We start from the raw sequence: 11,014 nt of genomic DNA, 5'->3' as shown, positions 1-11,014 counted from the left end.
CCTCGCGGCCCGGGCCCGGCTCCCCGCGAGGGGACAGCGCTGCGTGTCCCTGTCCCCAGCGCCCCGGCGCGCGGCGGCTCTGCCCGCGGCCCCCACGCGCCGAGGTGYGCTTGGGAACGCAACGTGAGGATGCACGAGGGGAGCGGCCGGGTCGGGGGCACAGGGGAAGCCTCCRCGGAGCCCCCGAGGACCCCACCTGGGGCACTGGCGCCCGAGCCCCCGTGGAGCCGCGCGTCTCACCGGGGCCTGGGACGCACCGGCGTCCCTGAAGGGAGGGAACCTGCCGGGCAACACGGCAGCACGTGCAGGGAAGCCTCTGGCTTCCCCTGAATGCCCCAGCGCCGCTCCGGAGGTGATCCGGGAGCTGAGATGGGATGGGACCCCAAGCAGAGCGCGGCCCCTCGGCCCTTCTCCCCCCGTGCTGCTCTGCACAGCCCTGGCTTTGSTTAGAAAGAGCTGCCGCGCGTTGTCACCTGTGCTGTGACCCTTCCCGCGCCGGCGCTGTCGCGGCCCGAGTCTGAGTCTCCTATTTTTGGACTCCTGCAGTCACCCAGGTTGAGGAAGAGCAAAACACTGGGAGCCGGCGGCTCCGTTCCCACGCGCGCCAAGTTAGAGCCCAGGCTTGCGCGAGCCAAGCAGCTCGCRTCTCAAGCAGGAGCTACTGACGCGCTGCAAGTTAAGTGGGAGAGGAGCACGGAGCAGCCAGGAGAGCTGGCAGCCTCCCTCCCCACCCCTGCCCAGCGCTGGAGGCGCCGGGCCGCGATCACGCCGGGGAGGACGGAGCCCAGGAGCGGCGTTTCAAGCTGTGCCGTGATCGCCGCTGAGCCCACGGTGAAGCCAGGCACTTTGGCTGCTAGTCCGGGGGGGAGAAAAGCCGACGAGCTGGTTCTGGTGGCCCAAAGGCCACCGAGGAGCCAAGGGGGAGGCGCTTGGCGGCGTTGGGGTTAATAGGGTGCTTGCGACCAGCCGCTGCTGCCAGAACAAGGGCCAGACAGGTGGGTGCCTGGTCCTCATGCGGGGATGCTAGAGAGGATCCTGGCTGCAGCAGGATCCCCAGTTGGAGCCCTGGTTGCTCACCTGGTCCCACGGCACCTTTTGCCACCTATTTGTGGCCGAGCGTGCCCGGCAAACCCACACCGAAGTGGCCGTGAATGACTGGAGCGCTTCCAGCTGCCAGCCGCATCCCCGCTCGCCGCCAATGGCAGAGCACCCAGCCTGGGAAGCACTGACATCATTTCTGGCCAATAGCAGCTCCGAAAAGGGATGCAGCAGTGGCGGCCGCCGTCTCGGAGTGAGATAACTAACATATAGATGGATGGAAATGTGTGCACACGCACGCCCCGTCGCTGCGCCACGGACCCACTCCCCCCGGGCAGCCCCGGCCGCGCTCCTCGGGGTGCTTGTGCCCCCTTACAGCACCCTATGGTCACCAGCACCTCGCTGCATCCCACCCCGCAGCCGGGCTGCCGCAAAGGGTCGAGGTGGGGAGAGGAGGGACCCGCGGGCAGCCGGGATCGAGCCCTTGAATCAAGGGCTGCCCCTTCACCAGGGAGCAGCGGAGACGTGGAGGGTGCAGGAGGCGTTCGCTGATCCGCTTTGGGGATAGGTGGCTTGGTGCCACCTTGGGGGCCGTTCGGATCCCCCAAGTCATCGCAAGACAGGACAGAGGAACAAATTCCTGTGTCCTGTAGGCCCCAAGAGTGGTTGGACTGACTGATTCGCAGGGAAGCCCATAACAAGCAGGGCCTTCACAGCACCAGGTTCACGGTGGGATTCCCATGTCGCGGTCACTAGGGATGGCCTAGTGCTTCCTGGGCGCCTGGGGAGGTCGGACAGGGCCTAGCAGGTGGCTCGGTGAGTGAGGCACYCTCAGAATGGGTGATGCACAGGGTGGTCACCACATTCACCAGGACACCAGCACCAGGAGCTTGTGCTGTGAGATGCGGCCAAATCAAGTGGCCTGGGGCCAGTAGCCAAGAGCGAGGGGCGAGAGCGAGACCCGATTCCGGTGCCTTCTTTCCCCCTGCACCAGCCCCAGTGGCTGCTGCTGCTTGATTCTGCTTCCCAGGCCCTGTGTCTGTGGGCAGCAACAAGTCGGGGGGAAAACCCCCTTCAGGAAGGGGTGATCCCCCCGTGCCGGCGCTGTGATGGAGCCCATGGGGTGTCCCAGGAGCCCTCCCTTCCCAGCCAAGCCACCGCGGCAGCTGACAGGGATTCCTCAAGCAGCGCCTGGCCCGCGAGCTGGTTTGGCTGGTGGGGCTGGTTCCGAGAGCTGCTCTGGTCCCGCTTCTTCCCACTCACCTGGGAGAGGCCTCGGTGCTCCCTGCGCAGGCTGAGCCCGGGCCCAGCACCCCGCGCCCGGCCGGGCGCTACGGGCCGCACGTCCTGTCGCCAGCTCCTTGGCGCTCTTGTGCCGGAGCCCGTGCGTCTCTTTGCGTCCTCTTGGCACGGCGGCGAGCGCCGAGTGGTGCCTCTTGAGGAAGACGCTCCGACACGCGCTTGGCGGCCGCGGCCCGGCCCGCACCGCCTTGCCTCGCCGCGCGCGCCGGCTGCCGGCCAGCTGGCACCACGGCCCCTGCCGGGGACGCCCAGGCCGCAATTCCAGAGCATCCCAGCACATCCATACCAGCGCTTCGGGCCGGCTCAGCACCCGCGTGGAGCGGCTGGGCAACTYGGGCAGCAGCTCCGTGCGTTGGCAGAGCGCTGGAAACCCGCGGTGCGCGGCCCCGCACCTCTCAGGGCCTCTCTGGTGACTCCCCAGCTGCAGGGACGGGGCTCTCTGTGTGGCTGGGAACAGCAGCTCATGGCACCCTGTGCTCRCCGGCATCCTCCTCACCTCTCCCCAGCCTCCCCTTCCCTCCTGCTCCTTGGGCACCCRGTCCTGGCACCACCGCCGTCCGGCTGCTGCCCAAATCCCGGCTTGGAGACGGCGGGCAGCGCTCAGCTGGTTTTGTTTGTTATCCTGCATATTTGCATGGGGAGCATTGGGGGAAAACCCAGCTGCAYGGCGCAGCGCAGCGGGCGCTAATCCCCTCTCCGGGGGGGACGGCGGCTCCCGGCCGCTCCGCGCTCAGCTCGGGCAGCATTCTCCGGAGCAGACCAAGGGCACGAGCACAAGCTCTCACAGAGGCACGGAAGGGAACTGAAGGGAGCTGCTCAAGCCCAGAACGGCAGCGGCGCCATCGGGGCCGGGGGGCCTTCCCTCCTCCAGCCCCGGAGATGCTCCGGGGGCGGCGGAGCCTCTCGCCGGGGACGGAGCCGCCGCGAGCGCCGGGCGGGGGGCCGGTGGAGCGGGGAGTTGCTACAGCAACGGCCTCAGCCCCCCGGGACGCAGCCGGGCCTCGGCGCCACCGCCACCACCGTCTCTTTGTGGGAGGGCTCGGTCTGCGGCGGGAACGGCGGCTCTCGGCCGGCAGCTTCCCCGGCCCCATCGCGTCACACAGAGCCGGGCACCGGGCAGCTCTGTGTCCTCGTGTCCTCCCTAGCTAGGAGCCCAAATCCAAGAGCTCCAGGGTCAGCGGCTGCCCCACGGAGGGGGTAGCAGGGGCAGAAACCCACTGAGGGCTTCGCCCCAGGCCCTGAGGAGGGGCAGCCCCTGCAGGGCAGGCAGCCGAGTGCGGCGTAGGGGACACGCGGAGTGGCCTGAGCGTGGAGGACAGGGGCTTGTAGCCCCCGATGCTCCAGGGGAACCAGCCCCAAAGCTTTAGCAGCACCAGAATGGAGTGGTCAGGAGCTGTTCTCAAACCCGTGCCCATCCTGTCCCACTGGGGACCAAGTTGTGGGTCCCTCCTGGCGYTGCCACCACCACAGGCTTTCCTTGACTCCATGCCATGTGCTCAGCAAGCCCCGGGTGGACACAAGCCCCGGACACCACGCTGGGCGGTGGCAATGACAGCAAGCTCGAGGGGTACAGCAACCCCAGGGCCATGCTCAAGGCCCTGKACAAGCACCCAGGGCTCGGATTCCCGGGATCCTCTCCCGGCTCCATGGCAGGAGCAGCCCCACGGGGACATGACGCCATCCCTYGGCTCTCCAGGGGAGCGGAGCGGGGGAATCGCATCCCGTAGGCTCAGGTGCAGCCGTGCCACTAAGAGCTGCTCTTGATGCACAAGGTTCCCCTGGGCGCTTGTCATTCCTATTCACAGCACCGGGCCACGTTAACCCCTTGGGGGCAACGCTGTGGCAGATGTGGCCGAGGGGGAGGCTCCTCCTCGCAGCTCCTGCCGCCCGGCCTCAGGGTGGGCACGGGCAGGATGCGACCACCAGCAAACGGCTTCACCTGTGAAGCTCCAGGCTGGGGCAGGGGGAAGCTTGTGGAGGACGCGGTRCTCAGGCACCTTGGGGACACGCAGACATTCCCTGCGGTCACCGCGGGGGAAGGTGCTCCTGGTGGCAGGACCYGACCTTCTGCAGTCGCTGCCCATCCTCATCCTTTGCCGAGACGGAGCAGCCGCGTGCACAGAGATCCCCACACGGCACCAAGTCACCCGTTCCCTGGGGGAGGCATCCAGCYGTCCCCAGCCAGGTGGCACCACCGGTCCCCATGTGAGAGACGCAGCCTCGTGCCGCTGCCCCCAGCTCCTGCTGGCCCCATCGTGGTGGGCAGTGACACAAGTGGCCCCGGTGGCAGAGCTGCCAGCGCTGCCATGGGGGAYCCGGGGGACACGTGGCCCCGGGAAGCGGGAGTGCAGGGAGGCCTGGCAGCTGCCCCGGCCAGGACAGACTGCTGCTTCCTCTTGCCACGTTTCCTTAGGGGGGACGGGGTCTCACGGGGACCGCGATGTCCCTCAGGGAGGGCAGGGGCCCCACCTGACGCCCTCTCTCTGCTCCGTAGTTCTCCAAGGAGAAATACATCCTCGACTCGTCCCCGGAGAAGCTGCACAAGGAGCTGGAGGAGGAGCTGAAGCTGAGCAGCAGCGACCTGCGCAGCCACGCGTGGTACCACGGCCGCATCCCGCGCGAGGTGAGCGCGGCCGCGCGGGCTCCGCCGCCTTGGGCTGCCGCCACGGAGCACCCCGAGCGCCCCGGCACCCGGCCTCGGGCCAGCACCGTTTGGGGGCATCCGTCACGGGCCACCAAGGGAGCAGGTCACACAGACCACCGTGAAGGCCTCTGGCCGCTCGWACAGGGAGCAGCTGAGGCTCCACGTTACCCTTTCCTCGGTGGAATATCCACCTCACCCCCTGCCCGGTCCCCACACAAGTCCGTGGGCCTCAGAGTCCCATCTGAGGCGGTGTCTCGCCCCGGCAGGTGTCGGAGAGCCTGGTGCAGAGGAACGGRGACTTCCTCATCCGCGACTCGCTCACCAGCCTGGGCGACTATGTGCTGACGTGCCGCTGGCGCAACGAGCCGCTGCACTTCAAGATCAACAAGGCGACGGTGAAGTCCAGCGACAGCCGCACCCGCATCCAGTACCTCTTCGAGCAGGAGAGCTTCGACAACGTGCCCGCCCTCGTCCGCTTCTACGTGGGCAACCGCAGGCCCATCTCCGAGCAGAGCGGGGCCATCRTCTACTGCCCCATCAACCGCACGTTCCCGCTGCGCTACCTGGAAGCCAGCTATGGACTGGGCAGCGGGAAGCACGGCGGCGCCCACAGCCCCACCACGCAGAAAGGGGGGCACATAAAGCGCCGCAGCATCACCATGACGGACGGCCTGACGGCGGACAAGATCACCAGGGCCGAGGGCTGCCCCAGCAGGTGAGGGCCGCGCTCAGCTCGGGGTAGCCGGGCTCGGGGACGGTCCCYGGGGAAGGGGCAGAGCCAGCGGCTCCCCGGGGCTTGGGGATGGAAACGGTCACAGCTTGGGCACAGAAGGAGCAGGAGAGACAAGTGGGGAGGCCCTGGTGCCCAGCTGGACCCCGGGAGCTCTCYGTGAGGAGCTGCACACGAGCGCACACCAGCCCGCTGTCCCAGACCGAGGGATTTACAGCCACCAGGTCCAGGACTAGCAGTTTGTTGGGCTCATCAGCCCTCACGGCCAGGCAGACACGAGAGAGGAGCCAGTCCCAGCCACCAAGGGCCGCGTCCCTGGCCGGGCATCCCAACCCAGGGCAGCTACAAGAGCAGCTCCCCAGCCTCTCCTGCGATCAGGCTGCTTTCTCACCCCACCTCAGCCTTCCCAGTCCAAGGGCAGGGTAAAACACACTGGGAGGAGACCCTCACCCATTGCGGAAAGGAAGGCTCCCAGCAGCAGAGCCCAGCCCCGCRCGGCTTCCCCCCCTTTCCCCGCCAGCTGCTTGTGGCCGAGGCTGCTCCCCGGCCTCCTGCCACCGCAGGGAGGTCACACACGAGACCCGCCACGTGTGTCACTTCACGCCGCAGCCCCCGCCGCCCCTCGCAGGCGCCCGGGCTCGTGCCAGGTGCAGCCCCCCGGCTCCTCAGGAGCCCCACGTGCCGCGGGCGCTTGGCACCTCTGCCAGGCTCGGGGAGCTGCCACTCTGGTGAGTCATGTAGAGCCCGGGCGGGAACACAGAGCAGCGCAGCCACAGCCAGGCAGTGTGGAAGGAGACGCGTGCCCAGCTCTCCCCTTGCACAGCCYGTGTCCCCACAGCACCCCAGGAAGCCCCATGACACCCCCAGCAGCACCTACCACCTCCTTCCCCCCTGCTGCTCTCCAGCCCCCAGGTRTCTCCTGAGGTCTCCAATTTATCTGGGCACAGACCGGCCTCCCCCAGCAGCGGGAGGGCCCGCTCGTTGCTCCAGCTGGGCCCGTTACTGCCGGCACCGCCAACGTGTCRGGGCGCTGGAGCCCAACGCCAGGGCCCCCTTGCTGGGGGAGCACCCTGGGTCACAGATGGGGTGCAGGTCCCGCAGCGGTGGGAGCGGGGAGCCCCGTGACGGCCCCGCGCCAGCCCCTTGGTGCACGTCCCTGCCTGTGGAGCCTCAGCCGTGCCCGTCTCCGCAGCGTGTCCCTGCCGCACCACAGAGACACCATCCGCAACTGCGCCGTGAGCGTGGACCAGATCCAAGACCTGCACTCCCCGATGTCCCCCATCTCCGAGCACCCCGCGTCGCCCGCCTACAGCACAGGTAGGGAGCGCCCTGTGTCCTGGTGGGCACGGTGGGGACACGGGCCGGGCTGCACGTGGTGCTGGGGTCACACACAGAGCACTGGGCTAGACCCCCTGCTCTGGAGCGCTGCCCGGCCTGCCAGGACCCCTGCCCGTGCTCCGCTGCCCCGGCACGGGGCTGGCACCCTCCTGACCGTCATAGGGAGCCTCGGGCCGYGGGGTCCCCGGGCTGCTGCATGTCGGTGCCCCCGCGCGCTCCTAACAGGCCCTCTCCTCGTCCCCGCAGTCACGCGGCTAAAGCCGCCCGGCTGCCCGGCCGCGGCGCCGGCGCCCGCGGCGCCCAGGAGGTGCAGCGAGCCCCAGCTGTGCCCGCGCAGCAGCAGGGCGGCGGCGGAGCCCGCGCACAGCGCCCACTCCAGCCCCTGCCACGGCTACGCCCGCGCCTCGCCCTCGCCCTCGCTCAGCAGCTACAGCGACCCCGACGCCGGCCACTACTGCCAGCTGCACCCCGGCTCGCCCGGCAGCAGAGAACGGGCGACTCCAGACGCCAAGCAGCTCCCCRCAAAGAGCTACGTGGAGAGGCTAAAGGTGGAGGAAGGGCAGAGAGGGACTGTGGAGAGCGGCGCCGGCGACGAGGCCGGGCAGCGCCCGAAGGGAGAGCTGGACCTCAGGGCCTTTGTGCCCCCCATCACGGAGACGGGCTCGTCCTTCCACCCCGCGGCCTTCCAGTCGCTGCTCATCCCGCTGGAGAACAAGCCGCTGGAGATGGCCGTGCTCAAGAAGGTCAAGGAGCTGCTGGCCGAGGTGGACGCGAAGACCCTCGCCAAACACATCACCAAAGTGGACTGCCAGGTACGGCTGGCAAGGCGGCGTGGGCGGCACTGCCAGCCTTGGCACCACTGCTGCGGCGGCTCCGGAGCCTGGAGGGCTAGTGTGGGACCAGAGCATCCCCTGAGTGCAGCCCTGGGCACGGAGTATCCCTGGACGCGGAGTGTCCCTGGGCATGGACTGTCCCTGGGCATGGAGCAACCTGGGCACGGAGCATCCCTGAGCACAGAGTATTCCCGGGCATTGAGTGTCCCTGGGCATGGAGCGTCCTGGGCGTGGGGCATCCCTGGGCATGGACTGTCCCTGAGCGCAGAGCACCCCTAAGCACGGAGCACCCRCCCCGCACTCAGCATCCCATGTGGCTCTTCCAGCCCTGTGCCAGTCCCGGGCAGGGGGAGCCCGGGCTGGTGGTGATGCAGGAGGGGGTCAGATGCCCAAGGTCCCTTTGGCCCCTCCTTAGCAGAGCCTAATCCACTCTCCGCTTCCCTGCCAGGTCGCCAGGATCCTGGGCGTTAGCACGGAGATGCAGCGGCTCATGGGGGTGAGCTCCGGCATGGAGCTGCTCACGCTGCCCCACGGCCACCAGCTGCGGCTCGACCTGCTCGAACGGTAGGGCCAGGGGGTCCCACCGCGTGGCCTCGGCTCCGGGGGCRTCCGGCTGCGCGGGGACACAGCGCGGAGCCGACCCCTCCATGTCCCGGGGCCGACCGCCGCTGTCCCCTCGCGGCAGGTTTCACACCATGTCCATCATGATCGCCGTGGACATCCTGGGCTGCACGGGCAGCACGGAGGAGAGGGCGGCCCTGCTGCACAAGAGCATCCAGCTGGCGGCCGAGCTGAAGAGCACCATGGGCAACATGTTCAGCTTCGCCGCCGTCATGAACGCCCTGGAAATGACGCAGGTACCGGGGCACTCAGCGTGCCCTCCTCCCCCCGCCCCATCCATCCCCGTCCCGGGATGTCCCCGTGTCCCCATCCTGGGACCCGGCGGGATATGATGCCTCCCTGCCTGGGAGGAGGAAGAAAAGCTCAAGGGAAGGGCCAGGGGGGGCGCATCCGCCGGGGCGTTGGCGGGGAAGGGAAAGAGCTGCCTCCTCCCCGGCGCGCGGCCGCGTCCCGCCGGGAGCCGCTCGCTGTTCCGCGGTCGGCTGCTTTTGTTCTGCGCTGGGCTCTGTTCCTGGGTGGAAATGACTGTGCCCTGCGGTGCCGCACACGGCGCTCGGGGCCGCTCCGGGCCCCTGCCGCTCCTCTTCGAGATGAAAGGGGATGGAAATTCCCTTTTGCAGGATGCCCGGCTGGGAAGCCTCGCTTCCTGCAGCACAAAGGAGCTGCAGGGGCTGCCCCCGCCCGCCCGGGTCTGCTCCGCGYGGGGTCCCCAAGGCCACCGGGACACGGGGGAAGCGGCCGGTGGGGCAGCCCCCACGCGGGGCGTGCGAGTCGCGGCGGGGCGAGGGGCAGACTGGGGTGCCGCTGCCGGCGCTGCCAAGCGCTTCCCGCCGCCCGTCCCTGCAGATCGCGCGGCTGGAGCAGACGTGGGTGGCGCTGCGGCAGCGGCACACGGAGGGCGCCGTCCTCTACGAGAAGAAGCTCAAGCCCTTCCTGAAGAGCCTCAACGAAGGGAAAGGTACCGGGAGTGACGCCCCCACTCACAGCYTCGCGGACGGGGGCGAGTCGAGGTGCCCCATCCCTGTCCCGGCCCGAGCCGGGTGCTCYGGCCCGTGGGGCACCCTGTATCCACGTCCCCGGCGGCGGCCTCGGCTGCCCTCCCTTCCCCGGGACGCTTCAGACCGAAGCGGATCCCATGGCTGGGCGCACACGGGGCCAAGCCGCTCCGTGCGCAGGGCCACCCAGGCTGCTCCCAACTGCAGGATGCGACCCCACGGACTGGGGCAAGGGACTGGTGCCCAATGCGGGGACGGCCCCAGGGAATGGAGCCATCTCCAAAGCGGCTCCCGTTTCCGGGCGGCAGCCGGGGCTCCAGAGGCCGCTGGGGAGGGAGGCGCGGGGGCGCGGAGCAGCACCCGCCTCGCCGGGACACAGACACGTCTCCGTCCGCAGAGGGGCCGCCGCTGAGCAACACGACGTTTCCTCACGTGGTGCCGCTCATGACGCTGCTGGAGCGGGAGGCGGCCCTGCCGGAGCGCGCCGAGCCCTGGGAGCAGGCGGAGAGCGGCGTGGAGGTGCTCATGGCGCACCTGGAGGCGGCGCGCRCCGTGGCGCAGCACGGCGGCCTCTACCACACCAACGCCGCGGGGAAGCTGCAGGGTAAGCGGGCGCCGGCGCAGACGGGGAGGAGGGCGCCCCGTGGGGCCGGGCTGCCCTCGCTCAGYCCCTCCGTCCCGCGCCCTCCGCAGGCTTCCAGGGCAAAGCGGAGCTCCTGGAGATCTTCAGCACCGAGTTCCAGCTGCGGCTGCTGTGGGGCAGCCGCGGGGCTGAGAGCGGCCAGGCCGAGCGCTACGAGAAGTTCGACAAGGTGCTCACGGCGCTCTCGCACAAGCTGGAGCCCGCCGTGCGCTTCAGCGAGCTGTAGGCGCCCCGCGGCGCGCGCCGCCGGGACCGGGAGCATCCCGGGGACGCCGGAGGGGCCGCGCGGGCAGCCCGGCCCGCGCGGGCGCCTCGCGCCCCCGGCCCGTCCGCCCCGCTCCCCGTGTCCCCGCTCGTGCACAGCTCTGCGAGGCGGCGCCGCGCGGCCGCGCGCGGGGCCTTTCGGGGTGTAAATAGCGAGGCCGAGCGCCTGCTCCTGTAAATACTGTACATAGCGCGGGCCCACGGCCAATAAACTTTTATGCTCTTCCTCACCCGAGTCTGCGCTCCTGGGGGGTGGAGCCCCCTCACCCCACGGTGCCCCTGTCACCCAGGGCTGGAGCGGGGGGGCAGAGCCCCGAGTGTCCCCATGGGCCGCCCGGACCCAGCTGCGGGGAGGGCGGGAACGTGGGGCCCCTCCCGGCCACGCCCAAGACACTGGCCACGCCCCATGGTATTAGCCACGCCCATTTTCCCTTAGCCTAGCCCTATCTTTATCCTCTGGCCGTGTCTTAGCCACGCCCCTTGACTCTTGGCCACGCCCCCGCATATTAGTTATGGCGCTTGCCTATTAGCCCCGCCTCGCCCCTTAGCTCCGCCTCATCCCTTGGCCACGCCCCCACCCTTGTGCACCGCCCTCTCTTAGGCACG

At 69.5% G+C, this 11,014-nt stretch overlaps 1 protein-coding gene across 1 annotated transcript in view; it reads left to right on the top strand.

Moving 5' to 3' along the window:
- Positions 1 to 10,421, top strand: part of SH2D3C (SH2 domain containing 3C) — a 19,156-nt gene extending 8,735 nt beyond the window's left edge. Inside the window, exons 4-12 of the mRNA XM_026049332.1 lie at positions 4,835 to 4,963; positions 5,251 to 5,699; positions 6,907 to 7,031; positions 7,299 to 7,864; positions 8,334 to 8,449; positions 8,571 to 8,742; positions 9,353 to 9,464; positions 9,899 to 10,105; positions 10,195 to 10,421. Coding sequence (XP_025905117.1) covers positions 4,835 to 4,963; positions 5,251 to 5,699; positions 6,907 to 7,031; positions 7,299 to 7,864; positions 8,334 to 8,449; positions 8,571 to 8,742; positions 9,353 to 9,464; positions 9,899 to 10,105; positions 10,195 to 10,370 — 2,052 coding nt within the window. The 3' untranslated portion in view covers positions 10,371 to 10,421. The remainder of the gene's footprint in view (positions 1 to 4,834; positions 4,964 to 5,250; positions 5,700 to 6,906; positions 7,032 to 7,298; positions 7,865 to 8,333; positions 8,450 to 8,570; positions 8,743 to 9,352; positions 9,465 to 9,898; positions 10,106 to 10,194) is intronic.
- Positions 10,422 to 11,014: the final 593 nt, after the last annotated feature.

Source organism: Nothoprocta perdicaria, unplaced genomic scaffold, assembly GCF_003342845.1.
Source record: "Nothoprocta perdicaria isolate Ctin4 unplaced genomic scaffold, notPer1 scaffold_6, whole genome shotgun sequence".
NCBI classification, from domain to species: domain Eukaryota; kingdom Metazoa; phylum Chordata; class Aves; order Tinamiformes; family Tinamidae; genus Nothoprocta; species Nothoprocta perdicaria.
Note: the sequence above shows the minus strand (reverse complement) of the source record. Positions and strands in the feature narration are given on the sequence as shown.